Source organism: Colletotrichum siamense (assembly GCF_013390195.1).
Source record: "Colletotrichum siamense strain Cg363 chromosome Unknown KSG_Cg363_contig02, whole genome shotgun sequence".
In the NCBI taxonomy this organism is placed as follows: Eukaryota; Fungi; Ascomycota; class Sordariomycetes; order Glomerellales; family Glomerellaceae; genus Colletotrichum; species Colletotrichum siamense.
In genome coordinates this window covers 6,951,407-6,971,021 of record NW_023501015.1, presented here as the reverse complement: position 1 = coordinate 6,971,021, position 19,615 = coordinate 6,951,407, and the positions used below count along the sequence as shown (strand labels likewise).

The window sequence follows — 19,615 nt, the reverse complement described above, 5'->3', positions numbered from 1 at the left end:
ACGCGAGCAATCAACAGGGCATGAGTCACGGTTTTTGTACGGTATAGATTGGGGTCGAAGGATGGAATTTGGAATTTCCCCACGTGTATAGTTTCATAGACAACGAATTCTAGTGGTAGCTCAAACTGGGCCCGGCAAGGCTCTCGCCTTTCTGCCGTTCTCTTTCCAGTGACATGCTGAGGTTCCACGAGACGTCCTCAAGATGGCCGATAAAGCAGGTGAAGCAAGAGTAAGCTAGCGGACACGTAGTGCGGATAGAAATACCAAAGCGGTATTGGGCGGCTCACGATGACGCCAAATCTGCCGGATCAGACGATGCGGCTCCCATTTCTGAGTCTGTGTAGTCGTGAATCATTAAATAAAAGTCTTGCCGAGCACACCCAGAAGTGCCCAAAACCTGCATAAGATGACCGTCCATGGTTTCCCATACACCAACGTAACACCCGTACTCCGCATACATATACAGCCGCCCAAAAGCCCACTCGAAATGAAATACAAGAGCTTTAATAAGGATTCTTGTACCTTAACCAAACAAGACGTTCTCGTAAGCCTGCTGATCAAGGTGCCTGAACAGCACGTCCTGGAGCGCAGCCCTGCTCTTCCCGATCTGCGGCACGACGCCCTCGATCTGCTGGAGGTTGTTGCGCATGCTCTCCATGTGATTGCCCACTTGACTGGCCAACCCTTGGAGCTCCTCGTCCTCGAGATCCTGAAGAAAAAGTAAGCATTTGTAGTTATATGAAAGAGGCATTCGCTATGCGAGGTGGAAGGCTGCCTGCTTACCCTGAAAAGACCATCGCCCACGTTTTCGTTGGGGACGAACTTAAAGTCTTCATCCCCCACGGCCCAGTCTTTGGCGCCCTTGTTCTGCTCTGGAACAAGAACGTGCGTCTTGCGTAGGTTGTCCTTGAAGTTCCTCGCCTCGGACTTGGCGTTGGCCTCCAGGGTGCTGAGAGTCTTGTAGTCCTCCTCGAGAGCGCGCTCCTCGCGCTCCTTCTCGGTCTCGAGCAGCCGCACGGCGTGAAGCAGCGGGTCGAGCTGTCTCTCGAGCGACCGCACGCTGTCGACGACGCGCTCAAAGTCGAGCTCCTCCGCGCGGCCGGCGTCGTCGTTCTGGCTCTTCCTGCCCGCGCGGGGCGGCGCCGAGGCCGGCGGGAAGGGGAGGCCGCGGGAGAGTTTCTTGTTGAGGCGGTTCGTAACGAGGCGGAGGGCGGAGGAGGCCTGGTCGCGGCGTTTCTCGTTGGAGGCAAGGCGCTGGAGGACGGGGCGTTCTGCGAGTCGCAGCATGCTGGAGATGAGGGATAGGGAAGGGGGGAGGAGGGGAGACCATTTTTCCTCGATTGTCGAGCGGGGGATCTGGCGGACGCGTTCGGTGATGTGACGGTATTTCGCAGGCGGACGGCGGGGTTTGGGGGTTGGGGCTGCGTCTTTCTGTTTTTGTTGTTGCTGTTGCTGTTCTTGTTGCTCGTCGGATGTGCGGCGGCGACGTTTCTTTGGTTGCTCAGGGGCTTCTTCAGAGGGTTCTGCGGGGCGCTTCTTGGATCTGCGAGGTTTTGCAGGTTGGTCTTCTTGATCCACTGATGCATCGGAGGTGCGCGGACGATCTCTGCGGCGGCGTGCTGTGTCTGGCGAGGGTTCCTCAGGTTGTTCCTCTTGGGAGGGCTTGTTACGCCGCTTCTTAGTCGGCTTCTCTGTATGCTGCTCCTCAGCCGGAGTCGGTTGCTTAAATTTGCGCCTGCGGCCGTCCTTTGGTTCGGGTTGTGAGGCTTCTTGAGAATCCTCCTGAGATTGAAGAGAGCGACGGCCACGCTTCTTCTTCGCAGGTGCTTCCTTCTCGGGTGCTTCTCTTTCTGGCGAGGGCTGTTCCTTGTCACCCGCAGCTGGACGTCCGCGCTTCTTCTTCGGGACTGCTTCAGGTGATGCTTCCTCCTCAGGGGCGTTCTCTTCAGCTTCAGCTGCCCTTTCTTTGGGCTTTCTTCCACGCTTCTTAGGGGCTGCCTCCTCCTCTGCAGCATCCGGCTCTTCTGCAGCTTCAACGGCCTGCTTATTCAGTGACGGACGACCACGTTTCCGCTTGGTAGCTGGTTCCGGCGCCGGCTCTTCCTCTTGCTGCTCTTCGGCGACCTTGACTGGCCGTCCGCGCCTCTTCGTTCCCGCATTTCCTGCGTCCGCTTGTTCGACCTCGACTTCCTCTTGAGACTCCTTTGCGGCTCGTCGGCCGGCCTTACCCTTGCCTGGCTTCTCTGCAGGAGCTGGCTCTTGGTCCCCAGGCTCGTTATCTTCTCCCCTCACAGCGGTTCTCTTCTTTCTCTTCGCTTGAGACGGCTCTGAAGGCTCGGGACTCTCAGCCGTAGCTTCGTTGACCTCTTCGCGCCGAGGCCTGCCCCGCTTCTTGGGCTTGGAGGCGTCTGTAGGTGATGGCTCTGGCTCGGGTTCAGGTTCGAGCTCTGGCTCTGCTTCCTTTCTTTTGCTTGGTCTCCCTCGTCGTGCTGGTTTTGGGGTATCGTCGGCACCCTCGGCCTGGGTGGTGGGCTCAGCATCCGCAGCGCTTGGGGATGCTGCCGACGCGTCGTCGACCTTGGACGCGTTGGAAGGACGACCGCGTTTCTTCTTTTGGTCTGCGGGTTTTGGAGGCTTCGGGGGTGTCAGAAATATGTCAGAACATCATGCTCAGGGGCACATACCATTGTGATGGGATGCGCTCCTATCCGGGTTGCGCAATGGTGGTTGCTCTAAAAATCACCAAGTCGGTCCGGAGCTTCAGACGCGTTCCCCTCCACCTTAGACAATGGAACTGCACCAGGTACGTATCTGATGCAGCTTCCAGCCACGACTTGATGGGCAGATGTGGCTGTGTGACACGGAATGTGGCTGCTTCCCCGGACCGTTGTCCCAGCTGGCGGTGGACGCTACGCCTCTTTGGGTTAGGGGCTACGGAGGCAGCAAACGGGCATGGTTCCATTTTCCATTGGCGTTCCAGCGACTGGCCCAGTGGTTCTGCAGCTGCTGGTCTCCCGGCCAGTGGGTTTCACAGTGTTCTGGTCCCCCCAGGCGCCCCAAGCTCCTTGCACCGTGATTTCGTCAGGTAGCCGGATCACCAAAGGCAAGCACACCACAGCGGAAGTGGGCAAGGTTCAGGAGGTGCCAAAGGGTCATTTCAGCATTTGCACCTCTGCGCCCCTTCCACTTTTTTTTCGTCCCGACTCTGTGTCCTCTTTGTCTCCAACCGGATCCCATTACAGATAATACTTCTCCTCTCCTTCCCTAAACCCCCATCCCGTTCATCGTCCCTCCCTTGGCCTCCGGCAGCGTGTGTAATCGGCGTCATCTCCGTTTGCCCTGTTTCTTGCACACCCGTTAGTTCGCGTCGTTTCCCCTCACGCCAACTTCCGCATACCCAGCATCCCGTCGCTTGGACGCTCAACCGCGACACCTGTCTCAAACAGCTCACAACTCCTTTCAACCACACCACAACCGACAACATGCGCGTGTCTGCCACTACAATCCTCGCCCTGCCGCTCCTCGCGGCCGCGGCTGAGTCGCCATTTGAGCAGTACAAGGCCCAGTTCCAGAACTTCCTCAGCTCCTTCGGTGCCTCTGCGCCCAGCGCGACCAAGCAGGACACACCCGAGGCTGCGGCTCCCGACGCCGTCGCAAAGTCCGTCTCAGTTCTGACTGTTGACAACTGGAAGGATGTCCTCTACGCGCCCGTCAAGGCCGAGGCCACAACACCTGAGGAGTGGTGGGTTCTGATCACTGGTCGCAACAAGACCTGCTTCGGTACGTCGCTTTCGCATCTTGCCTCCAGGCTACATTGGGTGCTAACTCTATTCTAGGTCACTGCGATAAGATCGAGACTGCCTTCAACGAGTCCGCGTCCAAGTTCGCCAAGCTGCCCGAGTCACCCCACCTGGGTCTCCTGAACTGCGACGACGAGCCCGTTCTCTGCAACGCCTTCTCCGCCAGCTCTGCCTCCATCTGGTCTATCGGCATGTTGCCCCCCGGAGCGCAGGTCGATATCTGGAGGAAGCGTCTCAACGTTACGACCACCACGTCTGACGACATCATTGACCTGTGGAAGAAGGGCAACAAGGAGGACTGGATTCTGACCGAGAACATCTTCCACCCCTTCAACAGCTGGGTCGCCCAGAACAACCTGTCTATCCCCGTCGGCTACTTCTTCTGGGCCTTCAACCTGATCCCCAACTGGCTCTTCATGCTCCTCGTCTCCTTCGGTAGCCGCACCCTTATGAACCGCCGCATGAACAACACCCTCGACGGCCGCCAGGCTGCCGCCGGTGGCGCCGCCCCTGCTGCCGGTGCTGCACGATAAATGATGCCACTTGGGGCTGGGGAGCGAGTGAGAGGATGGGTCTGGTAGGCATGACAGGCGATATAGACACCTGGGTGGCCAGGAAAGGGTTACGTCCCTTGGGACCAGGTAGTGCCAAATAGTAATTATAGTTGGATCAGCTTTTCCCTTTACATGCATCTTGCACGCTTTTGAGACCTTCGATGACGTCCTCCTTCAGCCGGGGATTGGAGAGTTTGCCGTAGCGGAGGTCGCTCATGGTGCCGACCGTTTGCTTAACGGATTCGAGTAGTGCGGCCTCTTGCGCCTCGAGCTGCTGAATCTCCGTCTCCAAATCTGCTATGGCGGTATCCATCTCCGGGATTATGGAGTTGAGAGTGTGCTTTGGGTCCGAGCCCACCGAGCCAAAAAGCTGCCTTTCGCGTCAGTAGCCCGTCCACCTCCTGCCACCGTAACCAATGCGACATACCGCTCTTTCGATCTCAAGTTCCTGGTCCGCATCCTCATTCTTTTCCTTGCGTCTGGCAATCGCGATGTCGCGTCTGATGTACTTTCCTCGCTTCTCCTCTACGGCGATGTTCTCCGAAACCGTGTCGACGAGCGCCCTCCTCTGGTGCTGGAGGTCGCGATAAAGCAGGCGAATCTGCGGGTTTGTCCGCTGCGCCTTTGGGAAAAGCTCTGTGAACTCCTCAAGGCTGATTACGGACGGGAGCTGGGCCGGTACCGTGAGGTAGTTGTGCAGGATGGCAGACTCGGTGGGCGCCATGGTGGAATGCTGGCCGTTGGGTTGGTGAGGGATGTGATGTAGTGAGTACAAATTGGATGACCACAGAAGGACTTGAAGATCGCCGGCGCGTATCGGGGTTCAACATGCTTGTACGCGACAGAAGGAAAGTGCTGAAGGCACCCCGCGTTAAGGGCACTTTAGGCTGCCCCACCGTGCTTGCCTGGTTTAGGCCACGGGCAGCAATAGAAACGGGTCGCTATCGCCCCCGTGGAGCTCCGGCGTCATCGCAGCCATGGAATGTCACTCTTGCATTTACAACAACTAGGACTGCCTTGCCTGCCACCACTGTGCTGCTATGAAGCCCCCTAGCTTTCACAACTACGGTTACAACTCGTCTTTTGGCTGCTCCGTTCCAAGACAAGGAAACACCAAAGGCCACTCATCGATAGTATCCTGTTTCGATCGTCCAATGTTCTCGCCCAAAGCATCTATGAGAGTACCATCGTCCAGATCGATCGCCCATACCATCGTCCTGCAGCTCAGTTAGCTCGAACCCAGTCCTCTTGTTCCCGCCTCAATGCAAGACTCACCCTCCTAAGCAACGCCGATTCGCAAAATCGACCTTCATCCCCAGAGTCTTGGCATCGTCCCAGCTGACCCATTGATCCGTGTCCCAGGTCACAATCATGACGGCCGCTTTCTCATCAAATGTGAGCGTCGCGCCGTTGTCGATGATTTTCACAATCTCGGCAGCGGAAAGGACACCAGGGGTTCCGGTGCATTCGCCTCCCTTGGCACCTTCTGTGAACTCACAGCCTGCCGACATGCAGTTGGGATCCTTCATTGTGAAACCTGACGGGCTCGTGTTAGCTACCTAGGACACCACGTCTTGAAATTTGAGAGGGCCGCTTACTTCTCCCGTAGAAACCCAAGCCAAGGTTGATGCGCTCCGGGTTGATGTTGTTTCTCCAGAACAGCTCAAGACCCAATTCGATCTCAGTCAAGTTGGTGTGGGCCAATGCATAAGGCCCTAGAGCCTATGTGAACGGTCAGTTGCGGATTTGAATCCAGCCGATTGATAGACTCACATCAATAGTCTTGTCCCATACGCCGTCTGAAAAAAGATGGAAACGTCAGCGAACGTCATGACCTTGGAAGATCAACTTACGGATGTCATATGTCATGATGTTGAACCAGCTCACATACTGCTCCATCTCTTGCAGATTGAAGCCTCTGAGATACCAGTAAGAGGCGGGCTGCACGCAAGGTTAGAGCTTTATTCTTGTTGGCCAGTTAATTCGTGAACTTACCACAGCCAGACTGATGCCGTACTTGCGCCCAGAGGCGTTGAGGCGTTGTCTCAACCTTCGAAGCAGGTTCACATAGTTGTCAAAATCTTCCGGAATGCCTCCGCGGTCGTCTGCCACGGGATACTCCCAGTCAAGGTCAACGCCGTCAAGGTCGTACTTCTTCATGAAGGTGAGGAGGGAATCAAAGAAGGCGTCTTGGTTGGCCTCTGAACCGGCCATGTCTGAGAATGCAGTTTGGTACGGGCCTGGGTCGTTCATGGCCCAGCCTCCGATTGCTAAGGATATGATTAGAATCGACTTGCTCGGTCATCTGCAGAGATGTCTGATTCTCACCGATCCAAACCTCTAGATCAGGTTGTTTGAGCTTTAGTGCCGCAACGTCTCCATACAGCGATGCAGTCCCGGCGTCCATGTCATCCAGCCGGAAGGTTTTTGGGTTGAGGAGGGCAAAAGCGAAGTTGATGTGCGTGTAAATACCTGTCTACGCATGAGCAAAGGAGATCCCCATGCAATGAAAACAAATGGGACTTACCCAACGGAATGTCTTTTGGTGCCATTCCTATTCATTGTCAGTCTCGCCCAACTCCCGATATACCATGAAGGATGAGAGTACTTACTGCCACAAGGTCTTGCCAAGTTCCATCCCTCGTAGTACCCAATCGTCCTGCCATCGGAAGACCTCGCACCAGCATCGCACTGAGGCTGAGGCGGGATGTTGCTACCGCAGAAGAGGGCCGTCGTGCCGCAGAATCCATATTTGCTGCAGCAGACATTCAACGGGCATTCAGCAAGTTCCGACCACTCCATTCCCCAGCCAGGATCGCACTCGCTCTTCTGATCGCATTGCGACGTACAGCCCTCCCCACAGTAATCAGGGCCGAGACCACAGACTCCTTTGCCAGTCTCCGCGTTGCTTTTATCAATGCCCAGGTCAGCGTCTTGCCGTCCATGTTGGTGATGAAGGGCCGCGATTTGTAGGTTTACTCACAGTGGGCCGCAGCATCCAACATCGCAACCCTCGCTTGCTGAACATTGGTACTTCTCATCGTCCTGGCATTGAACAACGCTCATTGACGAGAGGAGGAAGAGCCAAAAACAGCTCCATGATCTTGCGAACATGATGAAAAATCGATGTGTTTTTTCCAGCGACCAGGCCTGAAGGTTGGTTGTGATGAACCAGAAGCAGTTGTAAAATGCAATCCACGAGTTGAAGGAAGATTCTCAGCGCAAAAGACTCAGAACCCGAGAGGCAAACTCGTCAACGTAACTTTTCACTGGCCAGATCCCCCTAGGGAGCTTGGAAAGAAGCCTCGGGCGTCATATTGACTCGAGTTGACGATATCCTCGATAAGTTGCATAAGAATACTATTACCAAAGGTCCTTTCGCTGTGATGCCCAGAAATAGGAAGGATTCCGCTGTAACCTTGCGAGAATTGTCATCTGATGAAGTTGGTCCGGTTGACAGGGCTGATGAAGGCCAAGATTCAGCGTCACATCGTCTACCAACGAGATGAATAGGTACTGGTACAGACAGAAATACAGGTACACTAATGCTGAACCCCTTACAGTAGCATCGGTAGGCTTACATATCTTTCTTGGCTGCATTGATAAACAAGACCTCATGATTAACTTTGTTCCTCCCGATGCACGAAAACAATAGTCTCACCGGCGGTAACTCAAGGATTCAGAGCAACGCTTCGGAGATTCTTCAACGCTGCCAACGATGTGATCAATCTTTCAGAGGAACGCGAGCGTTATTACGATGGCCTCTTTTCGGAATTGCCTCCGTCTCGGCGTCAGCATTGCGCCGGCCCCTATGTAAATGATATCAACCTGTGATCAACATGGGGCCGGCCTGAGAGACATTGAGGTCACATCGACGAACGGGACTTCTGTGAAGGGCTGCCTGGTGGTAATTACCTACGTATTCGCGAGAGGCAAATCGACTTGTAATGCTTGAGACTGGGAGACTGGGTATTCTGCAGTGTCCCGTCCAAGATCTACTCGTTTCTGTCCCGTCTTCACGTCTTCACTTTCTTCCAAAGAAGCCAGAGCAGGTTGGACAAGTTGCTCAGTCGTCATGTATAGCCTACGCTCTTTGATCTTCGCCGCAGTGTTGGCCCACGGGGTCATCGCGGGCTCTCGTATGTGGGAGGCGCCTCTTCACTACCCCTCTGTGGACGCTCCTGTTGAAATCACCCTGAACCTTGAAGGCGTCAGCGTCACTCAAGTCGGCACCCAATCGTTCAACAGCACAGAGAAGCGATGGGTCACCATCAAAGACGGCGGCGCACAAGGAGAAAGTCGCTTGCTGAGCCATTTCAAATGGCCAGACAAGAAGATCCGCTTCCACTTCGAGACAGAAGAGGCCAAGCAGAAACTGGAAGTCTATCTTGATGCCGCCAAAGCTCTTTGGTCAGCGGCCGGTCTCCCTGATGAGTTCACCTACGAAGAAGTAACCAGCGAAGCGGACTATCAGGCGAAAAAGGGAAAGATTCTCCTGGTCAAGTACAATGACCGCAATTATCTCGGCACCTCCCTTGGCCTTCCAACCCAAGACGACGATGGCCCGAGTCCAGTGATGGATCTCTGTGATTCAGAAAAGATTGGTACTCTCAATATTGTGGCCAATTTTGCTCACGAGTTGGGTGTGAGTTCAAATGCCTCATGCTCGCGCCTGCGGCATCTCAAAATACCCATGAAGCTAATCATACATCACAGCACGCTTGGGGATTGCACCATGAACATCAGAACCCTCAGTTCTGGACCAGTCCCTACACGGCGACTAAAGGCGACCGGGTTCAATTCGGCTCAGGGTACGGCGAGTTTCACTGTGAGAGCCTGTCCGATTACGAGGCGACCAAGACCAGACTTATCGCACAATATGGAGAGGGCGAAGGCAACGCGAGATTGAGGCAGTCCTGCGAGAAACGTATACACGCTATCCAGAACGACTTCAGAGGCGCAATGGAGTGGCTGCCTCTCCACTCGTCGGAAGATTTCGTCGGTAGCGTCAAGGAATTTGACGAACGCTCCATCATGCTCTATCCATCTCGAGCAGGCGGCTCGGGGACGGCCAACGGGCAGGGCGCTGATGACGGACGCGCCGTGATTCTCACGCGCGCCGGTGGTAAGGAACTGGACTACAACACGGCGCCTTCTGAGCAAGACGTTCAGGGCATTAGGAAGCTTTATGGGGTGCCGAGGAAGACCTACAAGTCACTCTTTAGTGAGTTGAAGGATCCCAACAACAGCAGATTCACGGAAGAACGCCGGAAGGATGAAGGCACCGGCTGTAACACATAAAGGAGGTGTAGGATGGAATCGGGCACTCAGCAGTTTTTCATTTCGACAATATTACCGATAACACGTCCATTTCTAGTCTTTCAGAGTCTAAAAAAATATTTAATTCAATTCTCATACCGCGGTCTTTTTTCTTTCGTTCGTCTGCCTCTTTAAATTCACTTTGAAATAGCATTCAAATTTTGACTGTTATTCATACATGATGTGATGGATTCATCGACACAACGCAAAGCTACCATAAATATACGAAAGAGATGACATGATGATTGATAACCCACCGAAGCAGGGGGGCTAAAAGAATCAACTGCTTCAACACTCATCACTCAATTAAAATACATCTGTCCCGCTGCAACCGTTGGTCAATCCGCCGGCTGCCTTTTGAACTCCTTCATTCTTGAAGCAACGGCCAACCCAGACTACAGTCCGGAAGGACGACTCCCATTCCATGCCATCCTCATCTGGCTCGTCATAATACTTGAATTTCCACTGGGTCAGGCCTCCACCAACGCAACTCCTTGCGTTGCTAAGCAGAGTCTTTTGCCCCCAGTCCCAAGTGCTCCACCCAGCACCTGCGATTCTGTCAGCCACGAGTTTATCTTCATTTCATCACACTTGGAGAGAACGAAACTTGCCTTTCAGCTTGTACACGCTGCTGGCCTCGAAAGGATACCAGGTCCCAAAGCAGGAGCCATAGGGCTCCTTGATCAGCGGTGGGCGATTGTCGCGCTTGATGTTGATTTGGTATGTGAACAGCCCTTGCTGGTATTCGCCGCCATACTTCCAATTCAATGGGTTGCTATCAAAGTCAGCTCTGTATCTGTAGGGAAGAAAAAGACAGATTACTCACTGGTCTCCGCCGTCACAACCATGTATGATCCGCGCGAACGCTTCTTTGCAAAGAGCCTTGTCAAAGTTACCCGCACCTTCGGCGAGCTTGACAACGAATTCGTGTTCGTCAGGCGTCCCTTTGTCATAAGACTCCTTACCGGTCCACTCCCCAGACCCAGTCGAAGGACTGACTCCGTCGCAGAACTTGCCGTAGTGTTCGTCGAGGCGTTTCACCGAAGCATACCCCTTGCTACCTGTGCCAGACCAACAGGTGAACTTCTCCGACGGCGTGCAGGTATCGCTCTTAACCCCAAGAATCTCAGCACGCAAATCAACAATCTTCGCCATGGCAAAGGACGCGATGGTCCGGTGGCCTTCTTCGTTGGGGTGGAACAGCTTGCCCATGGAGTCAGGAGCACCGAGACCAAAGTAGTCCCAAAGCTTGTTGTAAGGGAAGGGGAGTGTATCGGGGTTATCGTCACCAGGACAACCAGGAGGCTCAGGAGCACGAGCATCAAGTTTGGAGCGCGCAATTGCTCGAGGATCAGGCGACTTGTACAGGACGCTCTCGTAGATGCTTCGTGTTTTCAAGGCCTCTACCTTGCGTCTGACTTCTTCTGACTGGAGGGCCTCTGCAGCTTCTGCCTCTCTGCGACGGAGCTCATCATGAAGATAAGGTTCGACGTGAGTATCAAGCTTGAAGAACTGCAGGTCCGGTTGTTTCTTGTCGGGATACTCTCCAGTGGAGCTAGGACTACAATATTGCCCGTCAACGCCATCTATGGCCGTTAGCAAAATACTTTACGCCGTATGGAAACTTGTCATCTTACTCCGTGGCCAAGGATCCCAGTTTGAGAACCCGATCTTGTAGCTGACGCTGTCTTTCACCTCTTCGATCGCCGTCTTGATCTTATCGTTTATGCCTCTGACCAGAGCGTTGAACTTCTTCCGGCGCTCTTTGGTGAGTTTAAGGCCGGTGAAGGGCCCCTTCTTGGGGATGTACCAGATCTCATCGTCCGTACACGCGTCCGTTTCTTCGTTGAAGTACTCGGCATAGCCATTATAGACTACAATTCCATCCTCAGCCATCTTGGCGTCAAGAGCCTCCAAGATCTGCTTGAGATTGTCTTTGAGAATGGTGTCAATATTTTCCTGGGCCTTTGCAATGACCTGGTTGCATTGGTCTTCCGAGTAGAAGGGGATCATGATGCACATCTTGATCATTTGTGCCTAAATCCAAGTTAGCATTCCTAAGCTTTCGTGATCGCGAAACAACTGACTCACAAGACAAAGATCGTTTCCTCCGGCAGTCATAATAACCAGGTCAATATCATTGTTGTGCAGGTTATTCGCCTGGTCGAAGATGTGCATGGACCGATCACCACTGCAGGCATGGTATTGAAACTTATCGATGCTGCTCCCGATCTTGTCGAGCACCATCATAGGATATGTGCCGTCGTAACGGGAGCAAACCCAGTCGTTGTGTCTGTGGACAAAGTCTCCAAGCTGCTCCCCTGCCCCAATTCCAGCGGTGAAGCTGTCTCCAATGGCAGCCATGTGGTTAACCCAGTTGAAATCAGTTGGGTCGTCATCTCGTCGAACAAGCTCGACTGAAGATGGAGCGAAAGGCGACGTCTCATTTTGACGACTGACTCTGCCGTGACAGAGCCCAACAAATGCAGACAGTAACAGCAATCCCTTCATGACATAAGATGCCATTGTCAACACCCGGTAAAGATTGTTGAAGTGAAGGACAAGACTGAAAACTAGGAGTTCGAGAACAACCGTGATTCAAAGAGAGAAAACCCAAACTTCTCAAGAATATTTCGATGCATACCGGGGGCTCCGAGTGTCACGATCTGCTCTTGGCCCTATCCCGTTCAACTTGATCCCGTCGACATCGCCATGTCATCCAAATTAACGCCGGCCTGCCTTCCACATGGCTCGCCCCCCCCCCCCCCCCCCCCCCCCCCCCCCACCCTTCAAAGACATCTTCCCTGCGATGTTACATCATGTCATTCGGGAGCACCCGCCAAGGCGCGAAGGATGTTAAGGTGGCATGCATATCTGGTCCGGTGCATGGCATGAAGGAATACTTGAGAACCCTTACTAGTCAGGGGCTCATGCAAGGTTGCCTCTCTCCCAAGTGATTGCCACCGGATCTATCGTATGTTCCGCTGTTGGCAATTGGAGGACAATGCCAAAGTCCCTCCGAAACAATTCTTGGCGAGGCGTGGTGATAAGTTTCAATGCAACTTGATGCTGACAGTACCGGTACTTGAACCTCAAAATCCGTCCCCCCATAACGAATCCTTGTTCATCCTTGCAATGTCTTAGTTGAAGAACCAACTGTGAATATTGCAGCCTTACGAGTTTCCTGATCCAAGATTCGCCTTGGCAGCAAGGCAAGATGCTACCATGATCTTGAACTATTGTTCAACGGCATGTTGATAACCGGTTCAAATGTCTTGAGGTCTTTTTCTTACTGGCTCTTGTGGCTGAAGGTCTCATTTCAAGCGGGCGCATGCTAATTAGGCTGCACACCACCAGGGGTGATGATGAGCGGCTGAAGTGACGAGTCTTACAGTTGTTCTCGTGAAAGTCTATGCATTTACCAGACGTAGGATTCTGTCCGAAGGTATCAATATCTAGTTCCCGGATAGGTGAAAGCTCAACAAGAGTTCCTTACTTGGGCGTGATCACGGACAGATGGCTCTCCAGCTTAGCCAACGACCGACACTACCGAAGGTTCTAAGGTGTCTGTGGACTCATCGAAGATCGACTTGTACGTTATTCTGCCCTTCCGAAGCGCAAGAGTGCTAAACGAGAATTCCAGAATACCTCAACTTCCCAACTTCAGAGACAACCCTGAGAACTTGTCCATGGGCGTTGCGATAATGCTATCACGAAGCCTTCTCGCCGTCTCTGTCGGAGTGCTGCTGGGAACAGTCGGTGCTCAAGACTCAACGCCGGGCGGCCCAACACATCCAAACATTGCGCCCAATTGCAACGCCTTTCACACCGTCGTAGACGGTGATGGCTGCTGGTCTATTCAGCAAAAGTACGGCATCAGCGCCGAGGACTTTCTAGCCTGGAACCCTGACGTCTCTGAGGACTGTCTGACGAACTTCTGGCTCGGAAATGCCTACTGTGTTGGCGTTGGCGCAGCGGTGACGACCTCATCGACAAGTTCGGTCGTGAGCACCAGCAGCGGGCCGATAACCCAGACCACGGCTGTCACGACGCCAAACGCGACGTACTCAACTCGAGTGCCCGTAACCGAGTGGAATATCACCGGCACAACCATCGGCACAACGTTCCCGCCGCAGAAGACCCAGGCTGGGCAGCACGCTGACTGCATTGACTGGCACTACGTGGGCGATGCCCATACCTGTGCCTACATCGTTGAGTCGTACGGAGGGCCGGAGCTCACGATGAGCAATTTGTATGTTACGCTCCCCCTTCCTTGAACTGCTTGACTGCTCTTACAATCGATTCTGCAGTCTATCGTGGAACCCGGCAATCGGTTCTGATTGTGGTGGTTTGATCTGGGACACATGGGTCTGTGTCAGTATCAAGCCACAGACATCTACCTTCTCATACAACTTTCCCACCGCAAACGGTTCGACAACACCCATTCCGGAGCCAACTGAATATACTCCTACATCTCTCCCGCCTGTTGAGACACTTACGCCTTCGCCAACTCAGCCTGGTCTGTCACCAAGCTGTCGGGCATTCTACAAGGCGCAGGCGGTACGTGTTCCCTCGATCCATCCTTTCTGATATTGCTTACACGAAACCCAACAGGATGACAACTGTCAAGTGATCCTTGGCTTTGGTGTTTCAACTGAAGAACAATTCTTCGAATGGAACCCGGCCCTCAATGGCAACTGCAACGGTCTCTGGCTCGACTACTTTTACTGCATAGCAGCATACGATCCATTGGACACCGACAACCTGCCGCCTCTGGCCACCGTCACCTCGCGGCCTTCCAATGTTGCCGGCGGCACCACAGGCCTGTGTACCATTTGGTATCAGGCATCCAAAGTCGATACCTGTGACAGTATTGTTGGACGATTCGGGCGCTTCTCACTCGCAGAGTTTCTAGAGTGGAATCTCGGCGTGGGAAGCGACTGTTCTGGCATCCAGGCTGGGTGGTCGTACTGTGTTGCCATTCCTGGCACGCCGACTGACCCCACGAGCGACCCTGATCAGCCGTCCATTCCGACGGGAACGCCTACTCAGACAGGCATCGCCACGGATTGTAGTGACTTCTGGCTTGTCTCTAGGTGAGCTCGTAACTCGTGTTGCTCGCTGAACTCGACGCGCTAACATCTTTGCAGTGACGATACTTGTGCCAGCATTGCCGACCACAACGGCATCACTGTCGAGCAGCTCTTGACCTGGAACCCTGCCCTCGGTACAACGTCATGCAGTGGCCTCAAGGCAGACGTCTACGTTTGTGTTGCCACTGGAGGATCTAGCGGGAGTGCCACTTTGACTGCACCGCCCATCACTGCTACGACATCTTCGGCGCCTCCAACAACCACGACGGAGGCTACGATTCAGACGCCGTCTCCAGTTCAGGTAAGAGTGGCCCTTCTTGCCTTTTTGAAACCCCGTATAGGATAGAATTGGCTGACTCTGTGTAATAGGAGGGCATGGTATCTGGTTGCCGCAGGTTTTACTTCACTCTAGACGGCGACGGCTGCTGGGCCATCGCGAACGCCGCTGGCATAGACCTCAAGTAAGCAACTGAATCCCTCCTGCCATCCAGTGCGCTGCTGACCTTGAAATTCCCTTAGTGACTTCTATGCCTGGAATCCGGCTGTTGGTACAGATTGCTTGAACCTCTGGAGAGACACTTGGTACTGCATCGGTATTAGCGGTCCAGCGACGACAATCTCTGGCGGACCACCCGTGCCAACTTGAGATGATAATGGTGTGCTCAAAGGAGTTCCTATTCATATGATTATAGCCAGTGTAGCCCGTAGATAATGAGATCTTCGTCCTTAACGTTCATGTCGTCTCTCCAATTTCGACCTGCGCCACTTCCAAAGCAGTAATTAGGTAGGATGGTTTCGGCCGACAAGTCCGTCTTTCCAAGCTGGAGCCAGTATCCGTTTATCCCTTTGTTTGGACCAGATAACTCACACCAATGCCGCTCTTTTTGCTTCTTGTAGAAGTGCTCGACCGTACGGCCATCCTCTTTCGCCTTGTCGCGGCTCTGCCAAAAAAGGGAGCTAGGGACGGCGACGGTGCACTCACGAACTGTCGGAGGCAGTTGCCGCAGCATACTTTTGACAGGCTTCATGAGCTCTTCCAAATGAGTATGGGCGATTTTCCAAGGAGAAAACGCCCTCGCCGTCGTGCTTGTCAAGGAAAGGTGGAGGGTCTGCAGGTTACGGAATGCGTCTGGCAGGTGGCCCATCAGGTCGTAGAAGGGCTCCTTCTGGCAGTAGAGAGGCAATGGATTAACAGAGGGCGTGTTGTCGGCAGGCAACATCCAACCGTAAGGGGAGAAGAAACACTGTATTTCAAACCGCGGAATGGCGGCCCAACGGTGCGGTAGGAAGAGCTGCTGTGCATGGCGGAGGATCACCATGTCTTGGATGCGGAACGTGTTGGTTCCAAACAGCACATCCAGGCCCTCGGCGTAACTGCAACACATGTTAAGGGAAGGCCTCCAGATGGGAACGGATCCACGGCTTACGCTTGACGACAACTGAGCAGCCAGCCCATGATGCCCAAAGAGCATTTTGAGGGAGCTTCACCGGGCCAATGTTCACAGACATGGTCGTTGCTCGCGCACGAATCATCACAAGGCTCACTAAAACGTGACCAGCTAGATGTACCCGAGGGGAATTTAGCATGGCAGACGCAGCTGTACCACTGCCATCGCTTCGTTTTGAGCTTGTACAAGGCAGGCGCGTCTGCTAGTTCTTTCCCGGTGGGCCGCGGTGCTCGACGAAAACGATGTTCCTTGTTTGGTGCATCCCGCTGCTCAATCCTAGGGCGGTCGTAGACGAGATCAATGTGGATGGTTTGCTCTCCAAACGCTTCAATGAGAATCTGCCGGCGGATCTCGAGGGGGATGCGCTCGAAGAGTCCAAAGTTGCCGCTTGGTTCACAGGAAGGAGGCGTAATCGGTCGCGACCGAGGGGTTGAGATTGCTGGGATTGCTGGAATTACTGGAAGGTCTGCTTCTGGAGCTGAGGGGGACGAATCTGGCTGTGGCTGCCTAGATGCCGACGAGCCAGGCCTGTGAAGTTTCCGAGCCAATTTAGCCAACATCGTGAGGAAAGAACCGTGCGACAGTTTGAGTCGCAGAACGAGAGCCGAGGAGCCTCGTAGCCGGGTGTTTCGCAGCCATAGGAGCGAACACCTGCATTTAAGTACTTTTGTCTAGCATCCGACTCCTCCTACCTCCAGAAAGCAACATGAGATGCAAGTCGAGCGAGGCAAGTGAGCGTGCATGGGTACCGTTCCTACCCAAGGTACCCCTGATCCTTCCTCATGTCTTAGCTGCATAGGATAGGTATATGCATTTAAGGCAGGTAGGCAGTCCATCAGGGAAGTGCCGGGCAACACGCGCTTGCTTCAGCGGGACGCGTTAATGAGCCCAGCGCGTTTCACTCCGTGCTCCGTGGCACCTTTTACCCTTCAAGTGCCTCTCTCCTGCCATCTTCATCCCATACAAGCACGAGACCACCTCAAGCCAAAACCCCAACAACAGCTCTTTTCGTGGATAATAATACTCCGCATACCTGGTTATCAACGGTGAGATCCCGCTTTCTTTCATGATCTTTTCTGAAATTAATAAATAACGGACCCAAGAGATAGGCATACCGTGCTAGCGACTCAGCAAGCACTGTCGTCCGGATCTGTCCAAGCTGCCGCGTCAAGTGAGCATCTCGTACTGTGCCAGTGGCCGAGGCCCCAGAAGACTGCCTGCAAGGTCGTCTAATCTCATCGTCGACTGTGCATCTTCGTCCTGCACACTGTCCGAGAATTTAACCTCATCGCCCCCTTGACCGAGCATTCAGTCAACCACGCACGCCATCAAGCTGCGGTTCGAACAAGGGTTTCTGGCCTAGCAAAACAGCTTTTCCATCAGCTTGACCTATACTCATCACCAAACACTGCAGTAGTGATGGCGCCCGCACGCCAACCGCCCCAGCCGTTCGCAAAGGACGAAAAGGTTCTCTGCTTCCACGGCGAGATGCTGTATGAGGCCAAAATTCTCGACATCCAGACCGCTGAATCTGGTGAAGGCTTCCAGTATCGCATCCATTACAAGGGATGGAAGAACACTTGGGACGACTGGGTTTCTATCGACCGCATTCGTAAATTCACTGAGGAGAATAAGGAGCTGGCCAGCCAGTTGCACGCCCAGATGAAGGATCTCCGCCAGAAGAGCAGTGCCAAGGCCCCAAAGAAGGGAGCTCGCGCCAACGGAACCGACTCAGCCCGCGGTAGTGAGGAGCGGACTGCGGGAGTTGCTGCCAGCGGTCGTGGCCCTCGACGGGCGAGAGATTTTGATCTGGAACAGGTGAGTTTGAAACGTCCTTTCCTTCAGTATTGTTCCTTTGTCTGCGGTCTTCGGGCCTCGATTTCTCCCGCCTGGGTCATTTCTGGGTGTCTGCAAGGTCTGGGCACGTCATGATGTTTCGTGAAACGACACGATAAAGAGGAAACGAATCGGGGGACAACAAGGGGTGAATAGCTTCAGGTCGGGTGGGGCCATCAAGGTCGGCGTGCAGACCCGGAGGGCATGCAGAACCACTCACCTTGGGCCTTTGTGCGAAGGCCTTGACCTTTCGAGGTGGCTGGGTCGCTTTTCGTCTGAAGGACAGCAAAAGCGGAAGGCGAAAGGGTCTTTACTTCCCTCGACGTTCTTGCCCCCGAGCAGTTTTCCTTCGACAAAATTCTTTTCGCCAACCACTTTTACAACCAAATTCTTTCTCCAATACCTTGGTCGCTGGGCTCGACAAATTTTCAACGCCAAAACATACAACCCGCTGGCTTCGGGTCTTCTTTTCTCAGTACTTCCTTTCTTCCATAATTTCGTCCACACCGAAATTCCCATCGCCAACATGAGTGTGTCTTGGGTATCGGCCGATTGCCAGCGTGGCTGGAGGCACGAACAGCAAAGAAATCCTCATACCCGTGAACCTTCACCAGAGGTTTTCGCTCGATTCTCGACTTACTACCGCGCCCCTGTCATGGCCGGCCAACAGCAGGTCGTGGAAGAGAATGAGATCGAGGGCGGAGAGAAGGATTACGACTATCGTCGGCCCGAATCATCTACAGACGAAGAGGAAGAGGACTACGTGTACAGGCGTCGGCAGTGGTTGGTAGGCGCCAGCAGCCCCTCTATTAGCGAGGACGATTGGGCCGGATACTCAGAGGACGGCGAAGCCGAGTCGAGCCAGCCCGCCGGCCTCAGAGACGGCGAAAATGACACCTCAAGCCACTTCGAAATTGACCCTCACGACCTTCTCAGAGAACTAGAGGGACGCAACTACAGAGTCGCTGACGAATACTCTGGCTACGACGGTGTCGACGAGAATGTTCTTCGCCTAGCCGCCGTCCAAGACGACTATTACGACGGAGACTGCGAGGATAACGAGTCTTGGTGGTACGATGATATGAACGATAACGAGGTTCTGGACGACAACGCATACCGCCACGACGAATTTCTCGAGCGTTGGGGAGCTGTTGACTGGCACCAAGAGCCAAGGCAACGCGAGGACGCGCCTATCTCACCCCGAACCAGAGCTGGTACTCCTGGCAGCCCTGCCAGTGTTGTCAATGACTGGAATGACCTCAGCGATTCCAGTGATTCCAGCGTTGAGTTCCTCTTTGAATGTCAAGCCTGGGATTCGTCAACAAACAGCAGTGGTAGCAGCATCGACACTCAGCTGTCTTCCTTCTCCGACACTTCAAAACGTGAGAGGTCGGAATCGCTAGAGGCCTTGCAAGATTCAGTCCAGGTAGACTCGCTACGTCGCGCAGTCATTCACCGCGAGAGCGACAAGCGAAAGCGGGAGGACAGCGTCGAATTTCTCTTCGAATTTGAACGCAACGTCAGACGGAAATTCAACAATTCGATCTAAATCCTTCACAAGCAAT

At 53.8% G+C, this 19,615-nt stretch overlaps 11 protein-coding genes across 11 annotated transcripts; 6 read left to right on the top strand and 5 right to left on the bottom strand.

Annotated features, from left to right (window-relative positions):
• Positions 1 to 523: 523 nt before the first annotated feature.
• Positions 524 to 2,687, bottom strand: CGCS363_v003830 (uncharacterized protein; the record flags this gene model as incomplete). The annotated part of the gene is made up of 3 exons (XM_036635679.1): positions 524 to 709; positions 784 to 2,634; positions 2,685 to 2,687. The coding sequence occupies 3 exons, from the start codon at positions 2,685 to 2,687 to the stop codon at positions 524 to 526; spliced, it is 2,040 nt and encodes a 679-aa protein (XP_036500226.1).
• A 795-nt stretch (positions 2,688 to 3,482) lies between these two features.
• CGCS363_v003829 (uncharacterized protein) lies at positions 3,483 to 4,333 on the top strand (the record flags this gene model as incomplete). The annotated part of the gene is made up of 2 exons (XM_036635678.1): positions 3,483 to 3,780; positions 3,837 to 4,333. 2 exons carry the CDS (start codon positions 3,483 to 3,485, stop codon positions 4,331 to 4,333), a joined length of 795 nt encoding a protein of 264 aa, XP_036499237.1.
• A 136-nt stretch (positions 4,334 to 4,469) lies between these two features.
• On the bottom strand, positions 4,470 to 5,078 carry CGCS363_v003828 (uncharacterized protein; the record flags this gene model as incomplete). Its single annotated transcript, XM_036635677.1, has 2 exons — positions 4,470 to 4,724; positions 4,782 to 5,078. 2 exons carry the CDS (start codon positions 5,076 to 5,078, stop codon positions 4,470 to 4,472), a joined length of 552 nt encoding a protein of 183 aa, XP_036499238.1.
• Positions 5,079 to 5,423: 345 nt separating this feature from the next.
• On the bottom strand, positions 5,424 to 7,468 carry KTXA-1 (Killer toxin subunits alpha/beta; the record flags this gene model as incomplete). The annotated part of the gene is made up of 10 exons (XM_036635676.1): positions 5,424 to 5,571; positions 5,630 to 5,891; positions 5,953 to 6,076; positions 6,128 to 6,153; positions 6,208 to 6,295; positions 6,350 to 6,624; positions 6,683 to 6,826; positions 6,882 to 6,908; positions 6,967 to 7,262; positions 7,338 to 7,468. 10 exons carry the CDS (start codon positions 7,466 to 7,468, stop codon positions 5,424 to 5,426), a joined length of 1,521 nt encoding a protein of 506 aa, XP_036499245.1.
• A 961-nt stretch (positions 7,469 to 8,429) lies between these two features.
• On the top strand, positions 8,430 to 9,655 carry CGCS363_v003826 (uncharacterized protein; the record flags this gene model as incomplete). Its single annotated transcript, XM_036635675.1, has 2 exons — positions 8,430 to 8,999; positions 9,071 to 9,655. 2 exons carry the CDS (start codon positions 8,430 to 8,432, stop codon positions 9,653 to 9,655), a joined length of 1,155 nt encoding a protein of 384 aa, XP_036499246.1.
• Positions 9,656 to 9,979: 324 nt separating this feature from the next.
• LIP-0 (Lipase) lies at positions 9,980 to 12,037 on the bottom strand (the record flags this gene model as incomplete). The annotated part of the gene is made up of 5 exons (XM_036635674.1): positions 9,980 to 10,221; positions 10,276 to 10,448; positions 10,500 to 11,259; positions 11,311 to 11,710; positions 11,765 to 12,037. 5 exons carry the CDS (start codon positions 12,035 to 12,037, stop codon positions 9,980 to 9,982), a joined length of 1,848 nt encoding a protein of 615 aa, XP_036499243.1.
• Positions 12,038 to 13,377: 1,340 nt separating this feature from the next.
• Positions 13,378 to 15,412, top strand: CGCS363_v003824 (LysM domain-containing protein; the record flags this gene model as incomplete). Its single annotated transcript, XM_036635673.1, has 6 exons — positions 13,378 to 13,925; positions 13,984 to 14,233; positions 14,288 to 14,769; positions 14,824 to 15,067; positions 15,136 to 15,227; positions 15,286 to 15,412. The coding sequence occupies 6 exons, from the start codon at positions 13,378 to 13,380 to the stop codon at positions 15,410 to 15,412; spliced, it is 1,743 nt and encodes a 580-aa protein (XP_036499244.1).
• Positions 15,413 to 15,452: 40 nt separating this feature from the next.
• CGCS363_v003823 (uncharacterized protein) lies at positions 15,453 to 16,222 on the bottom strand (the record flags this gene model as incomplete). The annotated part of the gene is made up of 2 exons (XM_036635672.1): positions 15,453 to 16,140; positions 16,194 to 16,222. The coding sequence occupies 2 exons, from the start codon at positions 16,220 to 16,222 to the stop codon at positions 15,453 to 15,455; spliced, it is 717 nt and encodes a 238-aa protein (XP_036500581.1).
• Positions 16,223 to 16,955: 733 nt separating this feature from the next.
• CGCS363_v003822 (uncharacterized protein) lies at positions 16,956 to 17,447 on the top strand (the record flags this gene model as incomplete). The annotated part of the gene is made up of 3 exons (XM_036635671.1): positions 16,956 to 16,959; positions 17,107 to 17,260; positions 17,324 to 17,447. 3 exons carry the CDS (start codon positions 16,956 to 16,958, stop codon positions 17,445 to 17,447), a joined length of 282 nt encoding a protein of 93 aa, XP_036500582.1.
• Positions 17,448 to 17,633: 186 nt separating this feature from the next.
• Positions 17,634 to 18,202, top strand: eaf3-0 (Chromatin modification-related protein eaf3; the record flags this gene model as incomplete). Its single annotated transcript, XM_036635670.1, has 2 exons — positions 17,634 to 18,032; positions 18,197 to 18,202. The coding sequence occupies 2 exons, from the start codon at positions 17,634 to 17,636 to the stop codon at positions 18,200 to 18,202; spliced, it is 405 nt and encodes a 134-aa protein (XP_036499240.1).
• Positions 18,203 to 18,576: 374 nt separating this feature from the next.
• CGCS363_v003820 (uncharacterized protein) lies at positions 18,577 to 19,599 on the top strand (the record flags this gene model as incomplete). Its single annotated transcript, XM_036635669.1, has 1 exon — positions 18,577 to 19,599. One exon carries the CDS (start codon positions 18,577 to 18,579, stop codon positions 19,597 to 19,599), a length of 1,023 nt encoding a protein of 340 aa, XP_036499241.1.
• Positions 19,600 to 19,615: the final 16 nt, after the last annotated feature.